Source organism: Mercenaria mercenaria, chromosome 3 (genome assembly GCF_021730395.1).
Source record: "Mercenaria mercenaria strain notata chromosome 3, MADL_Memer_1, whole genome shotgun sequence".
Lineage (NCBI taxonomy): Eukaryota > Metazoa > Mollusca > Bivalvia > Venerida > Veneridae > Mercenaria > Mercenaria mercenaria.
In genome coordinates, this window is record NC_069363.1 from 22,190,792 (window position 1) to 22,214,961 (window position 24,170).

A 24,170-nucleotide genomic window follows, 5' to 3' on the forward strand; every position below is an offset into this window, starting at 1 on the left:
ATTTCTTCCCCCACCTGACAGGTCAAGCACTGGCTAGGGGGGAAAGAACTGACCAGACATTTTCTTCGCCCACCTAACAGAGCAAGTACTGCTAGAGGGGAAGAAACTGACCGGTCAGTTCTTTCTAGGAAGTATCTGCCTAGACGGGAAAGAACTGACTAGTAAATTTCTTCCCCCACCTGACAGGTCAAGCATATGATAAGGGGGAAAGAACTGACTGGTCAATTTCTTCTTCCCACCTGAAAGGTCAAATTCTGGCACTATTAGTTAACAAAGCGTTTATTATGTACATTGGGCAGTTGCGAAATGCATTTGCAGCTTGTGATTTATTATACGACCGAAGGGACGTATTATTTTATCACCCTATTGTCCAGTCTGTCCGTCCTTCTGCCAGTCGTCTGTCTGTCCTTCCGTTAGCAATTTCAGGTCCACTCTGTAACTCTTGAACCCCTTGAAAGATTTTAAGAAACTTGACACAATATGTTCACCACACTGAGACGACATGCAGAGCGTATGTTTTGAATGTCTCAGTTCAAGGTCAGGGTCACACTTAGGGTCAAAGGTCATATCACTTGTTTCATGTCCAGTCTCTGTAACTCTTGAACTGCTTGAAGGATTTCAAAGAATCTTGACACAAATGTTCACCACACTGAGACGACATGCAGAGCACATGTTTTGGATGACTTGCTTCAAGGTCAAGGTCACACTTAGGAGTCAAAGGTCATATATGACTTTTTGCTTTTTGTATATTGCTCACATGCTGTGCTCTGTTTCATTTGGCAATCCCTTTTTGTTCACTTAAATAAAAAAAAATTGAATTACTTCCCTTTTATGTTAATAAATAGCTTATTTTGAAACTTTCTTATTATTGGCCGTAGGGAAAAACCGAGACCACTTTTTTTCTGTGGTACAACATGGATGGTTACCTCCAATTTTTAAGTGTATTTTGACATACCTGTACCTGGTAAGGATTTTTTCGTGGACTTGGAATTTTTGTTTTGTATTTCTTCCCTTTGTTGTTCATGTCTTTGGACTTCAACAGTCAAGTTCTTTAAATTTTGCTCCCGTCCTCTGATGTAACTCTTCGGGTGTATATTGCCCCGCTTGGCGAGCTCTTTAGGTTTGCTTTGACTTTATTATGTCTCCCATCACACAGTGGTGTGGGAGACATTGATTTACTCCAATCTGTCTGTCTGTCTGTGTTGGTGTCTGTCAGAAAGTTTGTCCGCACATCTAAGTCGAACATTTCTCATCTGATCTCACCAAACTCAACAAAATGTGTCTGCCAATAAGTGTCTCGACAAGTTCGATAACTAGCCAAATCGCCTAGGCATTCGGAAATTATGGCCCTAGTCAGTTCTTTCTCCCTTGCATATACTTGACTTATCAATGTGGGGGAAAAAATTGACCAGTCACTTATTTCCCCCAGCATATATTTCACCTATCAGGTGGGAAGAAATTGACCAGTCAGTTCTTTCCCCCCTAGCATATAGGTGGGGATAAGAAATTGACAGTCAGTTCTTTCCCCCCTTGCATATACTTGACCTATCAGGTGGGTGAAGAAATTGGCCGTTCGGTTCTTTTATCCCCTAGCCAGTACTTGACCTGTCGGTAGGGAAGAAGAAATTGACCAGTCAGTTCTTTCCCTCCTAGCATACTTGACCTATCAGGTGGGTGAGAAACTGAACCAGTGAGTTCTTTCCCCCCTTGCATATACTTGACCTATCAGGTGGGGGAGAAATGACTAGTCAGTTCTTTCCCCCTTGCATATACTTGACCTATCAGGTGGGGAAAAAATTGAACCAGTCATCTTATTTCCCCCCTAGCATATATTTCACCTATCAGGTGGGGAAGAAATTGACCGATCAGTTCTTCCCCCCCCCCCTCCCCCACCGTCGTTATTCTGACTGAAAAATTGTTGAAATTGACGTTAAACCCGAACACACACACACACATCCCACCCCAACCAGTACTTGACCCGTCGGGTGGGGAGAAGAAATTGACTAGTCAGTTCTTTCCCCCTTGCATATACTTGACCTATCAGGTGGGGAAGAAATTGACTAGTCAGTTCTTTCCCCCTATATTTGTAGCATATACCTGATCTATCAGGTTGGGGAAAAAATTCACTAGTCAGTTCTTTCTCCCCTAGCATTATACTTGAACTGTCAGGTGGGGGAAGAAATTGACTAGTCAGTTCTTTCCCCCCAAGCCAGAACTTGACCTGTCAGGTGGGGGAAGAAATTGACCAGTCAGTTCTTTCCCCCTAACATATACTTGACATATCAAGTGGGAGAAGAAATTGACTGGTCAGTTCTTTCCCCCCTAACATATACTTGACCTGTCAGGTGGGGGAAGAAATCGACTAGTCAGTTCTTTCCCCCCTAGCCAGTACTTAGATATGTCAGGTGGGGGAAGAAATTGACAGGTCAGTTCTTTCCCCCCTATATATAGTTAGTACTTGACCTGTGGTGTAGGGAGAAGAAATTGACCGGTCAGTTCTTTCCCCCCTAGCCAGTACTTGACCTGTCGGGTGGGGAGAAGAAATTGATCGGTCAGTTCTTTCCTCCCTTGCATATACTTGACCTGTCGGATGGGGAGAAAGAAATTGACTGGTCAGTTCTTTCCCCCCTATATATAGTTAGTACTTGACCTGTGGTGTGGGGAGAGAAATTGACCAGTCAGTTCTTTCCCCCACCTAACAGAGCAAGTACTGGCTTTGGAGGAGAAAGAACTAACCAGTCAATTTCTTCCCCCACCTGACAGGTCAAGCACTGGCTAGGGGGGAAAGAACTGACCAGACATTTTCTTCGCCCACCTAACAGAGCAAGTACTGGCTAGAGGGGGAAGAAACTGACCGGTCAGTTCTTTCTAGGAAGTACTGCCTAGACGGAAAGAACTGACTAGTAAATTTCTTCCCCACCTGACAGGTTCAAGCATATGATAAGGGGAAAGAACTGACTGGTCAATTTCTTCTTCCCACCTGAAAGGTCAAATTCTAGGAAAAACTATTTTAGTTACACAAGCTTGTGATTATGACATTGGACAGTTGCGAAATGCTTTGCAGCTGTGATTTAGTATACGACCGAGAGGGACTATTCTTTTATACCCTATTGTCCGTCCCTCCGTACTTCAGCCTGTCGGTACTGTCTGTCCCCCTCCGTTAGCATATTTCAGGTCCACTCTGTAATCTCTTAACCCCATGAAAGATTTAAAAAACTTGCACAAATGTTTCACCACACTGAACGACTGCAGGCGAAAGTTTTGAATGTCACATTCAATGTCCACGGGTCACACTTAGGGGTCAAAGGTCATACACTTTGTTTCTGTCCATCCTGTAAGGTCATGAACTGCTTGAAGGATTTCAAGAATCTTGACTACAAATGTTCACCACACGAACACAGCAGAGTCTCTGTTTTGAATGACTGCTTCGAAGTCAAGTCCACACCTAGAGTCAAATGGTAAAATATGACTTTTGCTTTTTGTATATGCACTACAATTGCTGTGGCTCATGATTTAAATTTGGCAGATCCCTTTTTTGTCAATAAAGATAAAAAAAACATTGAATTACTTCCCTTTGAGTTACAATAAATAGCTATTTTGAAAACTTTTCTTATTATTGCGACGTAGGGAAAAACTGACCACTTTTTTTCGTGGTACAACATGGATGGTTAACCACAATTTTTAAGTGTATTTTGACATCCTGTACTGGTGGGGGGATTGTCTTTCGTCCCACCTTGGAATTTTGTTTTGAAATTTCTTACTTGTTGTTCTGTCCCCCTATGGTCATTCAACGTCAAAGATCCCTTTAATTTTGCTCCCGTCCTCTGATGTAACTTTCGGGGTGTATATTCCACGCTTAAAAACGAGCTCTTGTTAGGTTTGACTTTGACTTATTATAGTAATCATCACTACGTCAGGTGTAGAGACATTGATTTACTCCAATCGGATACTTGCTGCCGTGTGAGTGTGTCGTCAGAAAGATTGTCCCTACTCTAAGTTTCCACATAACACTTTTCTCATGTGAGTTTACAAACTTCAACAAAATGTGTCGCCAATAAGTGCTCGACCAAATTCGAAAAAGCCAAAATCGGGCCTAGGCAACTTCGGATTATGGCCCTATCAGTCTTTCTCCCTTGCATTACTTGACTTATCAGGTGGGAATAAAAATTTGACCAGTCACTTATTCCCCTAGTGCAAAAATATTTCTTTCCACCTATCAGGTGGGGAGAAATTGACCAGTCAGTTTACTTTCCCCCTAGCATATAGTGGGGTAAGATATTGACTAACATTCTTTCCCTCCCACTTCATATACTTGACCTATCAGGTGGGTGAAGAAATTAGCCCGTTCGGTTCTTTTATCCCTATGCCAACATTGACCTGTCGGTAGGGAAAAGAGATTGACTCAGTGGATCGTCTACCTCCTGAAAACTACCTATCAGGTGGGGGAAAACAATTACATGATTTCTTTCCCCTTGTATAAATCATGACCTACTCAGGTGGGGGAGAAATTGACTAGTCAGTTCTTTCCCCCTTGCATTACTTGACCATCAGGTGGGGAAAAAATTGACCAGCAGTAATTTCCTACCTTAGAAGAAACTGAAACAGGAAAAAGGCAAATAAAAAAATACAACAGAAATTAAAATAAGTTCATTTAAAAACATTTCTTTAATTTACACAAAATATGAAACATATTTCTTATTTTATATGAAATTTAAATGAAAAACGACTATCGGAAATGAAAAACAGGCTAGTTAAGAATAACCAGTTCCAATTCACTAACAGGGGAAATAATTGACTAGCCAGGAAAATTGATGAGGGGGAAAAGAATTGACTACCCGTCCCTAGATTTGCCACTATAATGCCACCTTTTTCAATGGTGGAGTATTTAGACAATTTTCCACCAAAATGCCACCTAAAATGCCACCAAAATGGTGAAAAAATAAAGAGGACAGGGGCAAACCCATTTTCCACTAAATTCCACCTCTTTCCACTTGTGTACACCTTTAGGTGGCAATAAGTGGAGTATTTAGACAGTTTTACACCATTATGCCACCATTATGGTGGAAAATTTGTTTGCCACTTAATTCCACCAATAGCCACCTTCGTGGTGGCAGTAAGTGGAGTATTTAGACAAATTACCACTAAAATGCCACCATTATGGTGTAAAACCTATTTTCCACTAAACGCCACTTACTTCCACCCATCGCCACCTAACAGGTGGCAGTAAGTGGACAAAATTTCACCAAAACGCCACTATGGTGGCAGTCCTATATTCCACTAAATGCCACCAAATAGCTGGCAATAGTAGGAAAATACGTGGCAACTAGTGGAAATCGGCTGCACCTGCTGAATCTGAAAAAACTCAGTAGTAAGCAAAAATCAAATTATATTAATATATTTTTTATTTTATGAAAAATCAAAGACTCTTCACAAGAAATCACAAAAGATCTGAACACGAGAATCAGGATGTTGTCAATGCAGTCTTATTTTGTCATATTCCAGGATGGCTTAAGTAGATGGTGAATGACTCTCCAAATTTCACTCCTTTGGATGTAAGGCCATTTTTCCAGCACACAATCTGTAACAGCAAACCATACATCTATTAATAGATATATTTTTCTAACATTCTGCATAATTTTGCTGAAAATTGTAAATTTCCTCTAGGAAATAAATTATATGAAATCGAAAGACTAAACTAACTCACTGACATAACAAAAAACTCTCCAAACTTAATCTATGTCAAATACTGTGAAATCATTTAAATTCGCTGGCATGAAATTTCGAGCAAACGTAAAAAGGACTGTTTTGTGCGGGAACATTTTCAATTTATAAATGAAACAAATAAATTAGAAAGTAATAACAGCGCGGTCTTAAATTCATGCATTGGTTCTAGCACGAAATACACGAAAATTCGTCCTACGCAAATAAAAATGATTTCACAATAATATGCAATATCTTTATAATAACTGTGAGAAGTTTCATCAAAATCTACATTGTAGAAAATTTTTTATTCACTCAAACGGTTACATTGTTTTGTGGAAATATATGCATCTTGAATCAATAACAAGAACTTGAGAATTGATGAAAGATGTGGAAGCACCATTGCTCTAAGGTGATTTACACTTGTGTCAAATTTTATGAATATTTATCAATGGATTACTTGTTATGTAGAAATTTATGGATTGAAAAACAATTAAAGGGCAATAACTTTGGTTACTGAAGTTATCCTGATGGAAATTGCACATGCAATGCTGTCCTGTAGTGATCTACATTGTTGTAAAGTTTCATGAAGATCCATCAATAGATGCATGAAAAATCCCTATTTTTACCAAATCAAGGGAAATACTTCTTTTACTAGGTAAATAATTGAGCAGTGTTAATGAGCTTATAATAATTACATGAGGTTTAGTGATTCTATAGACAAAGCTATAAAAATATTTTTCCAATTACAAGCATTTTCAGTTAATCCCACGGACAGATAAAAAAGAAAGGACAACGCCAAAAATAATATCCCTCCACCTTTGGCAAAAGGTAATAATAGCACTTGGGTTTTTCATCAAATTTATAATTAATATTTATCATATAATATGCCAGGAATTTTTATTTAAAAATTAAGGGTTATTTAAACATTAGCTTTTATAAAAAACATATAATATTTACCTGATTCAAAATTATCTTGATATGTTTCTTTTATGCAGTAATAAGCTGTATGCTGCTCAGGTATATGTGATAGCTGAAATTTCTGGTCCAAGTTTTTTTTGAAGTAATTGTAAAGGCCAGACTGTTAATTTAATATTTTAGATATTAAACTTTGTATTTTCAGTATTGTTGAATAATAATGTATTGTGGGTATTTTTACAAGATTCTGATTAAGACAGGAAATCCTTATTTTCTTAATCTTGTTTGGAAAGCAGATGTAACTATTTTGACAACAATGTAGAATATTTTAAGAAATATGGCTTTAATCAAATGTTAATCAGTTTGGCTTCTGAACAATCTAAAGTATCTTAGCACTTCTATTGTTTTGTTAGAGATGGCAGCTTATACTAAAAGGGTTTAAGACAAGCTATAGAAAGCTGTCATGTTTTACTTAATCTGTCATGCTTTACTTGAAGTTAAATTTTATTGGTTAATATATCAAAAAGGGGACAGCCCCAACTTTTCTGATTGGACAATTTATTCACATCATTTTTCAGGATATGAAATCTTTCTTATGTTAAGGGACTGGATTTTTAGCAACAGAACAGTTAAGACATGAAAATGTTCTAGTGGCATAACATAGCCACATTGGCATAATAATGACTTTAACTTAGTCAGCCTTAAACAAGAACAGTTCAAATTAGTTAATTCTTAACCTTAAAGTTTACAACAGACATAATTGGATTTATGATTACAATATTGTGATATGCAGACTGTTATTGCTAAGAATTGTTATTACTTAAATAAAACATAGAAACATTGGATTGTATTTATTTGCACTGGATTCTGTCGTAACGTGGCAAACCAACAGATCAGCAATCACAGGGGCTCTGCCAGAGCTATTCCCCATTTTTCCGGTGTGTCCCCCTGTGGTTGCCGTATACAGTGTTAGGGCGAAGAAAACCCCAGGACAGCCCTAAAACGCCCAGTGACCAAACGGGGGCTGGCTGCCCCGTACGACATATATACAGTCAGGCAGGCATATCATGTCACAAAGTTGCACTTTTTTCACAGAAGGTACCTGGTATGAACAGTTTAAAGTACATATTGTATCCTAAGTGCTAATCAATAATGTAAATAATTACAAAATGATACAATTTTACAAGCAGTGTTATAAACATGATTGAGCTATATTCCAGAAAATATATCTGGGATTTATCCATCTGCCAAACTTCCTAAGACATAAAAGGAAATTTGTTGATTTTAATTTAAAGCAGTTTGGTAAATGTTGTTTCAAATTCAAGCATTTGTTAAGAGTAAGTAATTAAGACAATGTTAAAGACAGTAATAATTAAAAAAAAATAAACAGTATAATATTGTTACCTCTCACAATGTGTTTCCATTTTCTCCCAGGCTGACTCATCTATTGTCAGATTTCAAAATTTGGTATTACTACACAGATAAATTGATTCCACACATACAATTTCTTGGTCAGCTAAAGAAGGTGTCAAATCCTTAAGTTGAAAAGCTATTGTAAAAACATCCTTTTTATAAACACTTCTTTTTTTCAATTAATGAAGAGAAAAGGCAAGAACTATTTCTTTGCATCCGACCTGATGTTTGCCTGCATATATAAATCTTAACTGACCCAAATTCCATCTGGGGTTGTTTCTATACATTAGTGTGGGAGCTTGTAACTTGATCTATCATTAATCTTATCTTTAACCAACTTTCACTCATGCAGAAATAATACACTGCAGACACATTTAAAAATGATCTTTTCAGATTCAGCTAGTACAGCCAATTTCCACTAGTTGCCACTTATTTTCCACCTTTTTCTGTCTTTCATTGAATATAATGCAAAGATATAATAAGCAATAAATATTCTGTCTGACAAAAGAAAGAAAATTCAAATTTTCTGTATACCACTCTGAATATTATTTTTGTCCAGCTAGAGTCAGCATAGACTTATTATCATTTTAATGAAACCCTTTGAAGAAGGAGCCTGGGTATACTGTTTTGCAGATGTTGGTCAGTCTGTCAGTCATTTGGTATGTAGACCACTCGGTTTCCAGATGATAACTCAAGAACGCTTGGGCCTAAGATCATGAAACTTTATATGTAGGTTGGTCATGACCAGCAGTGACCCATATTGACTTGGAGGCCAGTAGGTCAAAAGTCAAAATCAAAGTGACCTGGAACAGTTAAACAGTTTCCAGATGATAACTCTAGTACTCTTGAGCCTAGGATCATGAAAGTGAATGGGAAGGTTGAACATAGCTAGCAGATAAGTCCTATAGATTTTTAGTTCAGTAGGTCAAAGGTCAAGGTCACAGTGAGCTGGAATGGTTAAGCTGTTTCCAGATGTTAATTTGAGAACTCTTTGACCAAGGATCATGAAACTAAATAGGGAGGTCGATCATGACCGGCAGACGACCCCTACTGATTTTGAGGTCAGTCAATGGTCAAAGGTCTAGGTCACATTGACCCAGAACACTAGAACTTTTTTTGCCCAATAACTAGAGAATGCTTTGGTCTAAGATCACATTTGATACAGAAGTCACTTATGACTGGTAAATGACCCATAATTATTGATTTAAAGGTAGTACATCAAACGTCCAGTGCACAGTGACCAAATGATTTCTGTTCCTTGTACAGTTACTGAATGCATCAAGGGGGGTGAGCATTTTGTGTTATATGAGCTGTTGTCAATGTGGAGTTTTAGCAAAGTCAGGTTCCGTGTCAATTAGGCCTGAAGTTTGAAGTTTAGTGTCCATTATACCTTGATTCCGACCTGAGTCCATGTGAAGATTTTTGTACAGGGTAATCTTACAGTTCTCTTTTAAATCAAACATCACAAAAATTTCTAAGTTTTTTTTCCACCTATTCGCCACCAAGAAAATTTTCTAAGTCCCTATTTTCCACTAAACGCCACTTGATTTCCACCATGAAAAAAAACTATGTTCTAATTTCCACCAATTTACACCTTTCTGCCACCATAAAGAAAAACTATGTTCAAATTTACACCTAATGCCACCTAAATGCCACCTAAATAAAGTGGCTTTTGGTGGCAAATTTACCACTTAGGTGAAAAAAGAGCTGAATTACACCAAACGCCAACTAATGCCATCTAGTTCCACCAATTGCCACCCTTTTTACATGGAAATAAGTGGCAGTAGGTGGCAAATCTAGGGACGGGTAGTTAGTTTTTTCCCCCCATAAGAATGATCAAGAGTAACCAGTTGCGATTGGGGGTAAAAAATTGACTAGGGGGGGAAAGAACTAACCAGTCAGTTTCTTCCCCGGGGAAAAAACTGACTAGTCAATTCTTTCCCCCGGGGAAGAAACTAACTAGTCAGTTTTTTCCACGGGGAAAGAACTGACTGGGGAAAAAACTGACCGTTACACCGGCGCCTATACTACTAGTAGTATAGGCGTCCTTTTGGTGTCAAGAAAGCGCATGCACATGTGGATTAAGTAAACAGTATATAAAGACTGACTTACTATTTAAATGATTAGGCAGTTGTGGGAGACATGCGCTTTTCCCAAAAGCATCTCTAGTATTTTCTTCTGCTTGTCTAATAACTTAAAATTTATAAGACAATAATATAAATTATGAATTATTCCACATTGATGAATTGCCCTCTGACATACTACTGACCTGGTTGAAGCTGCGGTGGCCTAATGGATAAGGCACCTGCCCCGCATTCGGGAGGTCAAAGGTTTGAGCCCTGTTGCAGGCGGGACTTGTTACTGAAGAGAGACTGGTTGGTGAGCCGCCAGCTAGTTAAATATTATGGTTACTGATTGCCTACCTGCCTGGTGCCTGGCATTAAAAAATAGGAATCGGGAAGTAATGCTGTTCAATGTATGTAGGTGTCTCATAAGCCAACTTGGCTGGCCCTTTCAGTAGGGGTGACACTATAATAAACAAACACTTTACTTTACTATATCAGTTGCATTACATTATTCAGATTTAATTTATAAGTTTATAAATTGACATGTGTGGCGGCAAAAGTCTTGAGAAGTCCATGATTGATATATTTTCCATGCCTTCAAGTCAGGGTTTAGTAACCAAAAATTTGGTTAAAGGGTATACCAAGGAATGTCACAGTTTGCCACAGTCTAACGAACACCTTCATTTTTTTTGAAAATTTGTAATTTCCATGTGCAGAACTGTTAGTTACGACATTGTTAATATTTCCTAATAAATGCATTAGGTAATCATTATGCTTGAGAATAATAATTATCTTACATAAACAATAAAGCCAGGACATGCAACAGAGTGAAAAAAAGCAACAGGTAATATCATTATTAAAGTATATTCTCACAGTGTATAATTATATGATTAAACAGTTTTGAATGAGAGGCATCTTAGCCGAAAAGAACTTTTCTACCATTTTGCTGAATTTGTAACATATTGTACAGAGCTTGATTACAGTCAAGTACAAGAGCACCTAAGTTACATCAGTTATTCCTTGATGTGCATCATCTATGTGATCTTGAAATATTTGAGCCGTGCCATGGGAAAACCAACATAGTGGCTTTGCGACCAGCATGGATCCAGACCAGCCTGCGCATCCGCGCATTCTGGTCAGGATCCATGCTGTTCGCTAACAGTTTCTCTAATGGCAATAGGCTTTAGAAGTGAACAGCATGGATCCTGACCAGACTGCGCAGATGCACAGGCTGGTCTGGATCCATGCTGGTCGCAAACCCACTATGTTGGGTTTCTCATGGCACGGCTCATTTATTCATTCAAGTTCATTTTAGGCCTTTGCATGGTATTGTAGGCCTACTACATTGTTATGACCCTGTGTAGTAGATATTCATATGTAATAAGATAATTATACAGATAGAACAGAAACCAGACAAAACATTCGTCCTGTAGAGGATGTCTTGAATATTGCTACATTTTTGTAGTTAGAGCCAGTGGCAGATATGTAGATAACAAACTTAGTAACGAAATAAACTTTATAAAGACCTATAACAAACTATCACCTGTTTATGGCATGTCTAGATTAATATTGATACAGAATAAGATATATTGTTTTTGGGACAAGAAATCATTTTGTTAATTGGAAAAAAAAGCAGTTTGTCATGCAGATATTGATCAACTTTTTGATCGAAGGGCCTTTTTATGAACAGTTACTTTGGGGCCTGCTTATTCCTGATGTTTTGTATGAATATTTGCAAACGTTAGACTGGACTCTTATTTATTTCTCTGCTACGGCAAACTTCTCAGTGTTTATGACATACCCTACTTTATTTAGAACCTCTTCTTTTAGGGATATTTCTTGCTGAGGCATCTGGAAGATACAGTCGGATGCAGCAGCTTATATGGTTTTCTGAAAGACTTGGTCAAAACATTTTTGCATAAGCTCATTGATTCAGTGGTAAGTGATTTTTGACTAGATAAGATAAAATAATTGTCAAAATGTAAGCCTCATTATACACATTTGAAGAATCATTTGATATTTTGGCATAAATGCTTAGCATTATAAAGCAATACAAAGAACATTTTTCAGCATTGTCTGTTTAAGATCAATGTCATGTTAAGGAGAAGGTGCAATTTTGGCCCTGCTGTATATTTTTATAACCTCTTGGATTAACTTAGCCCAGCTGAGCCAAAGGTTTAGATGGATAGTCATCAGCATGTTCTGTAGTGTCCGTGGGTAGACCTTTCTCGGATTTGTTCAAATCTTTCTGCTGGACTCCATTGAGGGGGCCATTAAAGCTAAAAAATAGAAAAAAAAGTTTAAAAGATGTCTTTCATGAAATGCTTAATGCATAATCATGGAATTGGCCCCAATTTTTTCCACTTTAATACATTTAGGTGCTGCTAATGCTAAAACTGAAAAAGAAGGTCTTTTAAACAATTTTTTCTCTGACTGGAAGTACATAGTTGATCTTCTCCAAAGTAGTCTGTAACAATCTTGAATTGATTTTTAGCTTGTCCGATTTTTGAAAAAATCTACAAGGTATTGTTGTCACTTGATCGTTGGCATCAGCTTTGGTGTGGGTTAAATTTTTTTGTTTAGGTCCATCTTTTCTCAAAAACTATAAGAGCTGCAGCTTTGAAACTTAACACACTTGTTTATCATCATTAGGTGACTTAATAGGCCAAGAACCATAATTTGCATTTTGTCAAAATTATGGCCCTTTTCTGTCCTTAGAAAATTTGAGTTTCTTGGTTAAATTTTTTGTTTAGGTCCATCTTTTCTCAAAAACTATAAGAGGTACAGCACACTTGTTTATCATTATTAGATGACTATATATGTAAGAACCATACTTCTGATTTGCATTTTATCAAAATCATGGCCCTTTTTGTACTTAGAAAATCTGAACTATTTTCTTACATATTGGAAAATCTGAACTTTTTTCTTACATATTGTCCAGCACTTGCAGATGAGCGATGGCATCAGTAGGTGGTGCTCTTGTTCTGTCGTTGTTTTTCTTCTATAAGCATTTATGAAATTTTTGGAAGTCTAAAGATACATGGTATAGCTGATACTGCAATGGACCTTTTCACTATAATTATAAACACAACAATACCTTTTCACTATTATAATTATCAACACTATTCAATTTTTGATTTGCCTTTGCCTTTGGCGTGTGGTGGTACTTTCAATATGTTTTATATACCTGCGTGAGCTGTGAAACACAGGAAAATGATCTTAGACCATTATAGATATTTTGTTTTATATAAATTGTAACCAGCAAATAATTACAGCATAGTATTTAGGCTTATTTCTGCTAATAATATTACATGTACCATCAAGATACATTGTGTACATGGGGCTTTACTTGAACTCTCCATTTTATCACGGAACACATTGGTGGAATCTGCACATGTGTTCAAAACAATCTCATTTTATTACTGTATATTTGATTTCAGGATGTTCTTGAACTGTTTTTCAACACATTTCCTCATATAAGGTATGTATCTTTTTTTAAGCCATATTCTTATGTAGGGTAATGAAAGTGAAATCTGACTTCCTTATTGCACATGAGGGGGGGCCTCCGTGGGCGAGTGGTTAAGGTCGCTGACTTCAAATCACTTGCCCCTCATCGACGTGGGTTCGAGCCTCACTCTGGGCGGTGAATTCTTCATGTGAGGAAGCCATCCAGCTGGCTTACGGAAGGTCGATGGTTCTACCCAGGTGCCTGCTCGTGATGAAATAATGCACGGAGGGGCACCTGGGGTCTTCCTCCACCATTAAAGCTGGAAAGTCGCCATATGACCTATCATGTGTTGGTGCGACGTTAAATCCAACAAAATAAATTATTGCACATGAGTGAAATAGAACAGAACTCATATGGTAACATAAATAGATCCTTAAAAGCGAATACAAGAAATATAGTCACAAGAATATATAACAGTGCTCTTCTTCGAAAAAGAGCAGTATAATGTTTACATCATTCACCAATGTCATAATGTCATTGTTTAAATTTTAACTGTCACATTTTTAGGTCAGCATCTTTGTCAGAAAATACAATATTCCAGGACTGGTTAAATTCTCCAGGACTTCCCAAAGTACGTATTGATATTACTTTTTGAGATTAATCTGTAGAGAAAATTGTATTATAATATGATAGTCATAGAAACATATATTTTATAGTCGCCACTTGTCTGTCCGTCACACTTCTTGTCCGGAGGATAACTCAAAAAATATTGAAGGTACCAAGTTGTAACTTTATACAATGATAGAGCTCATTGAGAGGAAGTGCAGTGACAAGGAACCATAACTGTAAGTGGATCCATTTTTGAAATATCTCCCTTTTTGAAACTCGAATACTATGTAAGGTATTTACTTCATACTTTACATATTGATAGAGGTCAGTGAGAGGGAGTGCAGTGACAAGGAACCATAACTCTAGGTTGTCCAATTTTTTAATTAACCAGGTTGAAAACCTGAGTTACTAGATTGGGGTATGTCGTTGGTCAGGCGGGCGGGCGGATGGCGGCATCAAACTGGCGTTTCCGGTCAATAACTTTTGTTTCGGTAAAGATATTTGAATAAAACTTGGTGTGTATGTAGTTTTGTCAAGACAAAGGCTGGGATTGATTTTGGGGTTTCTGGGGTCAAGGTCAAGGTCACTGTTACTTAAAATAGAAAAAGGGTTTCCGGTCAATAACTTAACTTAGGAATGAGCTATCATGATGAAACTTGGTGTATAGAAAACTTATATAAAGTTGTAGATTGGGATTGATTTTGGGGTTTCTGGGATCAAGGTCAAGGTCATTGTTACTAAAAATAGGGTTAGGTTAGGGTTAGGGTTAGCATATCTTCAACATGCATGGAGGGATTTTGATGAAAGTTGGCACAATTGTTTGCTATCATGAGACAGAGTGTCGTGCGCAAGAACCAGGTCCCTAGGTCTAAGGTCAAGGTCACACTTAGAGGTCAAAGGATACAAGAATGAAAACTTTGTCCGGAGCATATCTTCTTCATGCATAGAGGGATTTTGATGTAACTTGGCACAATTATACACCATCATGCGCAGTTCCCTTCTTTAGAATTACTTCCCTTTGTTTTACCATAAATAGCTTATATTGTAACTTTTTCATTACTAGACGTAGGGAAAAATCGGGACCACTTTTCTGTAGTACAACATGCATGTTACATCCAATTTTGAGGTGTATTTTGACCAATCTCTACCTGGTAAGGATTTCTGTGTGGACTTACAATTTTTGTTTTTTGTATTTTTTTTTTTTTTTTTTTTTAAAGATTAACTTCCCTTAGTTGTTACTATAAATAACTTATGTTGTAACTTTTTTATAATTGACCGTAGGGAAAAACCAAGACCACTTTTCTGTGGTACAACATAGTTGTTACTTTCTAATTTTAGGTGTATTTTAAGGTATCTCTACCTGGTAAGGAGTTTTTTTGTGGACTTAGAAAAACAAAAGAATTACAATGATTACTAAACAACCACAAAATTAAAATTACATCTGCAAATACAGGTGCTAGAGTAAAGAAATTTGCTGTGACGGGTGTATATTGTGACATTCTGGCACTCTTGTTTATTCTTATGAAAAGTGTTGAAAACCTGGTTTCGCGGCATTGCCACGTTTCTTGTTATCTCCATTTTTTGGAAAACCTTGTCCGGAGCATGACTGGAGTACTATGTAAGATATTGACTTCATACTTTACATATTGATAGAGGTCAGTGAGAGTAAGGGCATTGATAAGGAACCATAACTCTAGGTGGTTCCTTTTCTTAATTATCTCCCTTTTTTGAAAACCTTGTCTGGGGCATAACTTAAATACTATGTAAAGTATTGTTTTGTTATGTTACTTATTCATAGAGATCAGTGAGAGGAAGTGCAGTGTTAATTTAAAGAACCACAACTTTTGCTGACCACATTTCTCCATAACACAACCTCCGTGACTGAAAAACCGTTATGCTACAGTAATTTCGGGGAGCATCCATCGGTGTTACTAATCGCCTTGTTTAAATTATATATCAAAGATTGCAATATTAGTTGTTAATGAACTTGAATACCTTATATCCTTTTTTAAATACATGAATATATAGGATCTTGAGGTTTTTGTCAGACTTTTCCTTGCTTTGAAAAAATATGGTGTAGTGAATGTCTGTGAACTTGAAACAATTTCAACTGTTTGACAATGTCTTTAAGCACTTTTTTGACAGATATGTTGAACAGGATTAAGTGATGGAACAATAGTACTTGAATAATAAGTTTTCCACTTTTATGCTGTTAAGATAATGGTAAAACAAAGACTGTGGTATTCTTCACACATAGAAAAAACTTTCATGGTATTTATAGAATGTTAAAAAACGTTTCACAATCTTAGAAGAATGTTCAGACAAAGTAAAAAGATTGAAGAATTCATATAAATCATTAACCAGCTATAAGAAAGCATATTTACATGTTATGATGAATAGATTTCAGGAAATGGTTGTCTTAAGCATAACAGACTTGTGGAGGAAGTAACTAAATTGGTAAGTAAAAGTGATGATACAGAAATGGAGCAGTATCATACTGTGAGGCTTGCACTGACTTAAATATTCAGGCAGATCAATATGATCATTAAATACTTGTTAAAATGAGTAGTTGTGAAATGCATTGTCAGTTCATTTACAAGTAGCCTGACTTTCGGAGCATGACTTTGAACTCTTGTGCCATTTTTATACTCCCGTTTTTGAAAAACAGACATATTTTGTGATGGCAGGTGCGTCTGTTCGCCATATTTTGTGTCCTGAGCATAATGTGATAATCACTCAAGGTATTGACTTTGTCATGTAGGTAGGTGGTATTGAGACAATGTGCAGAGTGCATGAACAGGGTTGGGAGGTCAAAGATCAAGGTCACAAATGGAGTTCAAAGGTCAAATTTGTGCATCATATTTCGTGTCTGGAGCATAACTTAATACCATTCAAGATACTGACTTTTTAGCTTGGCTATACAAATAATGGAGAGCTGTCCTACTTGACCTGGCGTCGGCATCCTTTCGCCTCTGCACCTTGGTTAAAATTTTGATGCACTTTCTCTTTATCTCTGTAATTACCTGATGGATTTTTTTTTAACTTAAAATAGTTATTTCTCATCATCACCCACATCATATGGAACAAGGGCCAGAACTCTCACTCCAATATTTCATGAATTATCCCCCCTTTTTATTCAGAATTTGTGGTTAAAATTTGATGCACTTTCACTCTATCTCAGTTATTACTAGATGGATTTGATTCTCACCTACATCATATGATACAAGTTCATAACTCTGGCACTAATATTTCATGAATTATGCCCCCATTTTACTTGAAGGTTAATTTTGATGCATTTTCACTATATCTCTGTTATTACAGAGAGGATTTGATTCAAACTTAAAATAGTTTTTCAACACCATCATTCATATCATATGACACAAGGGCCATAACTCTTGCACCAGTATTTTATGAATTATCCCCCCTATTTACTAAATTTTTCAGGTTAAAGTTTTTTGCACTTTCGCTCTCTCAGTTATTACTTAAAGGCCTAGATCCACTACTATTTAAGTGTTGCTCCTCCACAAATCCAATAAACAACTCACATCTTATCTGCTGCTTATCATGGATTATTTTACAGTAGCTGATTAAAGGGCAATTAGCACAGCAGCAGTTCCAACTAGACCATGAATATGTATGCAGTAGAGTAAAATGAAAGAAATTAATTTTCCTTCAGTGAATGTGAAATAATAATAATAATAATTATTATTATTATTATTTTATTATGTAGATAATAATGATAATAATAATAATTATTATTATTATCATTACATAATATTACAAATAAAAATAATGAATATTAAAAATGATAATTATGATAATAAAAAACAGGTATAGTGATATGGAAGGGAATCTCCGCCAGGACATGCATGCTGCTAAATGACATTGCTATGTTATTTACTTACATATGCGTTCTGCAACATTGCAACTGCATTTTAGTTTCTTACATTTGCCTTACAAGAAATTCATCTTTAATGCTTCTTAATGCTAAGAAAACAGTCCTTTTATGAATAACTGTATTCTATGTTTTCTTACGCGTATTTGACGTTGTTGCTACTGAATGTAACGAGCTATTAACAACGTTGTGACTTGCGAATATTCCGAAATTTTCATAACTTGATTGGTACTGCTTTTTGGATTTAACATTAGTGATGCTTGCAACCACTTGGTTCTTGTTTATATTACAGTTTCCCGGCAAAAATAATATACTAAAACACATGGCTTTAATAAATATTTAAACTTGCAGTATAACAAAAATTTAAGCACGGTAGTGCATTACAACACTACAGGAAACCAACAAAAAGCAAAATTTTTAGCGCAAATTAGTATACACGGGGGACCACTCTCGACAGCAAATTCATGTGTTCGGTAGTTTCCGTAGGTTAAACGGTGAGAGAGTCTAAACTTACCTGTGTATGCTTGTGTTGTTTTCGGTGGAAATTACGTCCCTGGACAGCTGGAAATTATAAGTACCTTTTTTACTAAAACACCGTTCATGGTTCACTGATTTTACGGAAATTGCTGGAAATTCTGGTTCCCAGCTTTCTACGAATTTCGTATTAAAATGTTAAAGTCGCATTTGATTAACTTCGTGCTGTTTAGTGCTTACTTAGCACTGTTTTCGCCTTGCATAAATTTCAATCATTGCAATACTAAGAATCCATGAATTTTAAGTAGGGACCTACACAGAAAAGGTCTACAGCAGGAACCTATATATCAAAAACAAAAAACAACGTGCAACAACTAAATGTTAACATGCATGTGTTAGTTTTATATAGTGGAGGAACGATTTAATCAATTTCAGAAAGTAAAACGTACAAAACAGTTAGAACTTGTTCACATAAACATTTTAATATGCCACACAATGGCTGCATTTGCCATTTACACGCAAGAATATGCATTTTACACACGTGCAGTAACGAAAGATGCAAGGTATGTGCCACTAACAGATGGAAGGTAACACAAAGACGCATGGATGTTGCATTTAGTTTAAAACGAATAACACAAGGCAACATGCATTTGTCATTTAGCAGCATGCATGTCCTGGCGGAAATTCCCTAAAATGCAGTTGCAATGTTGCAGAACACATATGTAAGTAAATAACATAGCAATGTCATTTAGCAGCATGCATGTCCTGGCGGAGATTCCCTTCCATATAGTGAAAACTCAATGAGTTCTTTGTGTCTTCCAATGTCATACCGGTAATTGTACTGAAAAAGGTCATACAGATGAAGGTGATCCTTCCATTATATCTATATAGAAAACTTACAAAAATGGGAAAATGATTTTCTCATATACATGCAATCACCATTATTGGAATATAATATAACTAGATAATTATAATCAAATTGTTGTGTTCCATCAAAGTATACTGCATTTTCAACTTCAATAATAAGTTGCCCAGAGTGTACTTTTTTCATGCTTTACTTTATAACACTGAAATGCACATTCGGCTTTCAATCTAAGACAAATGTTATTAACAATATTCTGCAGGCATTAAAACAAAACCTTAAGATGAGTGAATTTCACATTTTTCTAAAATATCAAATGTGAATTTGTGAATTTGTGCACATCGATCTCCAGACAAAACTTGAAAAAATAATAACTTGCTTTTAGGCATATGACCATGGAAGTTTATGGAATGATTTTAATGGTCTGTAGATGACCCTATTATTTTGGGGTTATCTGGTCAAAAGACAAGGGCATAGTCTACTTGACACTGAAACTTACACACCAAGTTGTCTCTAACAGGCTGTCTTCCAGGATTTGGGCATAATGTGTTTCCCAATTTTATGACAGAGCACTGCTATTTTCATTAACTGCAATTGTTTTAAGGGGAAAGACTTGAATTATTGTTACCGAGGTGTCCAGTGACTGTTGATATGAAAATCTTTTCTTTTCTTGCGCTTATATTGGTTTGCTGAATATATACTTTTAACGTTTACCTTTCGTTTTTTAAGAAAATTAGATTTTAAGAAGAAATAAATAAATAAAGTTAAAAAGCCGAATCGTGAAAAGAGCATAAATGTTGATAATGAAAACATAATACTTGAATTTTATTTTTGTGACAGAAAAAGAAGGTATGCGACTGTAACCTTATTTGGACAAGATTGCACTGGAGAAAAAGAAGAAAGTTAGATTTAGATTCCAAGCTTCAGATTCCGAAGGTAGTTATAAGTATACTTTATCACATTGAAGAAGCTGACCAGTGTGCTATATTATTTTCTTCGTTAGTTGGTTGATAGGCATTTAAAGCACTGCACACATACAGTTGTTACATATTATGAAGCAGTGACTCGTGTTCAGATGTCTCAACTTGGAATTAAAATTCATGAAACGGGGTTGTCTAGTTTATTTGCTTTGACCATAATGTCCACATTTTTGATGAACCTCTTTTACATTATACAACATTTGCACTTATGGTGGCAAAGACGGTGTGTCTAGAAACATGGCTAATAATTACTTGAAAAAAGTGCAGAGCATAGTAAGTTATGCTATGGATGTATACTTGTCCCATTAGGACAGCATGAGTTTATGGCAAACTAGACAAATGTACATCTGAAGCTTATGTTAATTAGCACAATTAAATTTATTTCAATTTATATATTTTAATCAGTAGTCATTACAACATATTTTCATTCATTGCAGCCAAAGCTAGTGCTGTATTCCATTAACATTACTTTTCGAGATACACAAACTAAAAGTTAATAATTTCATACGATGAACGTGGCTTGTACATCTTGTCATTATTTCATGTAGTTTCTGGTCAACTAATGAACTATAAGTGATAACATTAACAGGTGAATTCAACTCTTGACAGATCAAATAGTGACTGTGACAGTTATACCTAGCAGTGGTAATGAAAACATTCTGTGCGTTTCGCCAATCATCGAAAATGTTATGAAATGTATATAACCCAGTTACACAGACACAATTACATTGATAGTTTTTACATTGCACTATGCCCAATAGGTGGCTTTTGACACAAACAGCCCCTGTATACAATGTTTTGATTTTGGACAGCCCTCATATACAGTGTTTTAATACATGCTAACAAATATTTTTATAATCGTGTGTTACAATGAGAGGTTATTCCTTTCCTCAATTTTCAGTTAACTGATAAAAGTAGCGATGTTACTACCTTTTAAAGATTAAATTTATAAACGAAACTGTTTGCACCAAAATGCTTTAAAATGATGTAATGAAGTCAGTATAAAGTTTTGGGTTCTTTTTAATTATTTGCATTTGTTTCAAATGAAAGTAGTCTGCCGGCTTAACTCAATATGGATAGCGCTACATTCTGATTGCGGGGTTCAGTTCGATTCTTGGGCCAGACGTATGTTGTCTTTGTTTTATAAAGACTTCATTATTATTATTATCATTATTTGTATGTTCTTGATAAAAGACACTGTGTCTTCCATCCTTGATTCATATGAAGAAGTTGGAACAAGTTATATTAGTGCTGATATGTCTGAAAAACAAGAAAAGAGCGCATAACTGAATGCTTTTAAACACATCTTATTTGACTATATTATAGACAATATTTACATTGACAACGGTGAGAAGTAAGTTCCATTAAATTCTACATGGAAGGATGTTTTCTGTACAAGAAAATATTACAAATTGTATATCAGAAATAGTCCTCGGTCATCATGTATTATCTGTGTGCAATGTCGGCATTCTCCGCTTGTGATGAAAAACTTTCTGTTTTGACCGAAGGATGCCAAAATCCCATACAGAGAATACGTAATCGTACAGAAATTTCTAGTCGTCATTACGGGTCCATTGCCTTAATTCAAATACACAAAACTATACTTTCTATGACACATTACCAACTCCGTTCAAGTAGCAATGTGATGTGCACAAATTCTGTTTGACCGGAAAGGAGAGTGAATCATTTTTAGCTCCACTATTCAAAGAATAGGTAGAACTATTGTACTCACCCTCGTCGGTGTTGGCGTCCCGATTTGGTTAAGTTTTTGTATGTAAGCTGGTATCTCAGTAACCTCTGATTGGAATAGATTGAAACTTCACAGTGATAAACTGACTTACATTGCGCAGGTTCCATAACTCTATTTTGCTTTTTTACAAAATAATGCCCCTTTTTCGACTTAGAAATTTTGGTTAAGGTTTTGTATTAAGATTTTGTATAGTATCCTTTTAATGGGAATGAATTGAAACTTCACACACTTGTTCACTTTTGTGATCTGACATGCAGTGCACAGGTTCTATAACTCTATTTTGCATTATTACAAAATTATGCCCCTTTTTCGACTTAGCAGTTTTTAGTCAAGTTTTTGTATGTAAGCTGGTATCTCAGTACCCACTGGTGGGAATGGATTGAAACTTCACACACTTGTCCACTGTCATGAGCTGATATGCAGTGTATAGGTTCCATAACTCTATTTTGCTTTTTTACAAAATTATGGCCCTTTTTCGACTTAGCAGTTTTTAGTCAAGTTTTTGTATGTAAGCTGGTATCTCAGTACCCACTGGTGGGAATGGATTGAAACTTCACACACTTGTCCACTGTCATGAGCTGATATGCAGTGTATAGGTTCCATAACTCTATTTTGCTTTTTTACAAAATTATGCCCCTTTTTCGACTTAGCAGTTTTTAATCAAGTTTTTGTATGTAAGCTGGTATCTCAGTACCCACTGGTGGGAATGGATTGAAACTTCACATACTTGTCCACTGTCATGAGCTGATATGCAGTGTATAGGTTCCATAACTCTATTTTGCATTATTACAAAATTATGCCCTTTTTTGAGTTAAGGTTTTGTATGTAAGCTGGTATCTCAGTACCCACTAATGGGAATGGATTGAAACTTCACACACTTGTCCACTGTCATGAGCTGATATGCAGTGTATATGTTCCATAACTCTATTTTGCTTTTTTACAAAATTATGCCCCTTTTTGAGTTAAGGTTTTGTATGTAAGCTGTTATCTCAGTACCCACTAATGGGAATGAATTGAAACTTCACACATTTGTCCACTGTCATGAGCTGATATGCATTGTTACAGTATAGGTTCCATAACCCTGTTTTGCAATTTTACTAAACTATGCCCCTTTATTGACTTTCATATCTATTCAGTTGACAAGGCTGTTGAATTGTCGAGCGTTGCTGTTCTCCGACAGCTCTTGTTCTGTCGACTAAACAGTAATTCCAAACCTATCCCATTTACCAGTAAGTTAGTGCCATCATGCATTAAGATTTCTAGGATAGCAGCATGATAGCTATGGTAATGGAAATTATCACAATTTGCATTCTCATAAAACAAGCCTACTTTGTTTATAGGTCAGTGAAAGAATGATTATGAAAGTCATTTATTAAGATCTTTTTTTAGCTCATCTGATTTTTTGAAAAAAAATGATGAGTTATTGTCATCACTTGAGCGGTTGTCGGCGTCGGCGTCGGCGTGGGCGTCTGCGTCGGCGTTGCCTGGTTAAGTTTTATGTTTATGTCAGCTTTTCTCCTAAACTATCAAAGCTATTGCTTTGAAACTTGGAATACTTGTTCACCATCATAAGCTGACCCTGTATAGCAAGAAACATAACTCCATCTTGCTTTTTGCAAGATTTATGGCCCCTTTTGTACTTAGAAAATATCAGATTTCTTGGTTAAGTTTTATGTTTAGGTCAACTTTTCGCCTAAACTATCAAAGCTATTGCTTTGAAACTTGGAATACTTGTTCACCATCATAAGCTGACCCTGTATAGCAAGAAACATAACTCCATCTTCCTTTTTGCAAGATTTATGGCCCCTTTTGTACTTAGAAAATATCAGATTTCTTGGTTAAGTTTTATGTTTAGGTCAACTTTTCTCCTAAACTATCAAAGCTATTGCTTTGAAACTTGGAATTCTTGTTCACCATCATAAGCAGACCCTGTACATCAAGAAACATAACTCCATCTTGCTTTTTGCAAGAATTATTGCCCCTTTTGGACTTAGAAAATCAGTTTTCTTGGTTAAGTTTTATGTTTAGGTCAGCTTTTATCTAAACTATCAAAGC

At 36.2% G+C, this 24,170-nt stretch overlaps 1 protein-coding gene across 3 annotated transcripts in view; it reads left to right on the forward strand.

Moving 5' to 3' along the window:
• The window catches only part of LOC128555522 (aminopeptidase O-like), a 116,568-nt gene that overhangs the window by 30,942 nt on the left and 61,456 nt on the right, over positions 1-24,170 (forward strand). For all 3 annotated transcript variants that reach the window (XM_053537984.1, XM_053537986.1, XM_053537985.1), the window contains exons 9-13: positions 11,928-12,035; positions 13,538-13,578; positions 14,113-14,176; positions 16,555-16,611; positions 20,226-20,321. In XM_053537984.1, the coding sequence (XP_053393959.1) occupies positions 11,928-12,035; positions 13,538-13,578; positions 14,113-14,176; positions 16,555-16,611; positions 20,226-20,321 (366 nt within the window). The remainder of the gene's footprint in view (positions 1-11,927; positions 12,036-13,537; positions 13,579-14,112; positions 14,177-16,554; positions 16,612-20,225; positions 20,322-24,170) is intronic.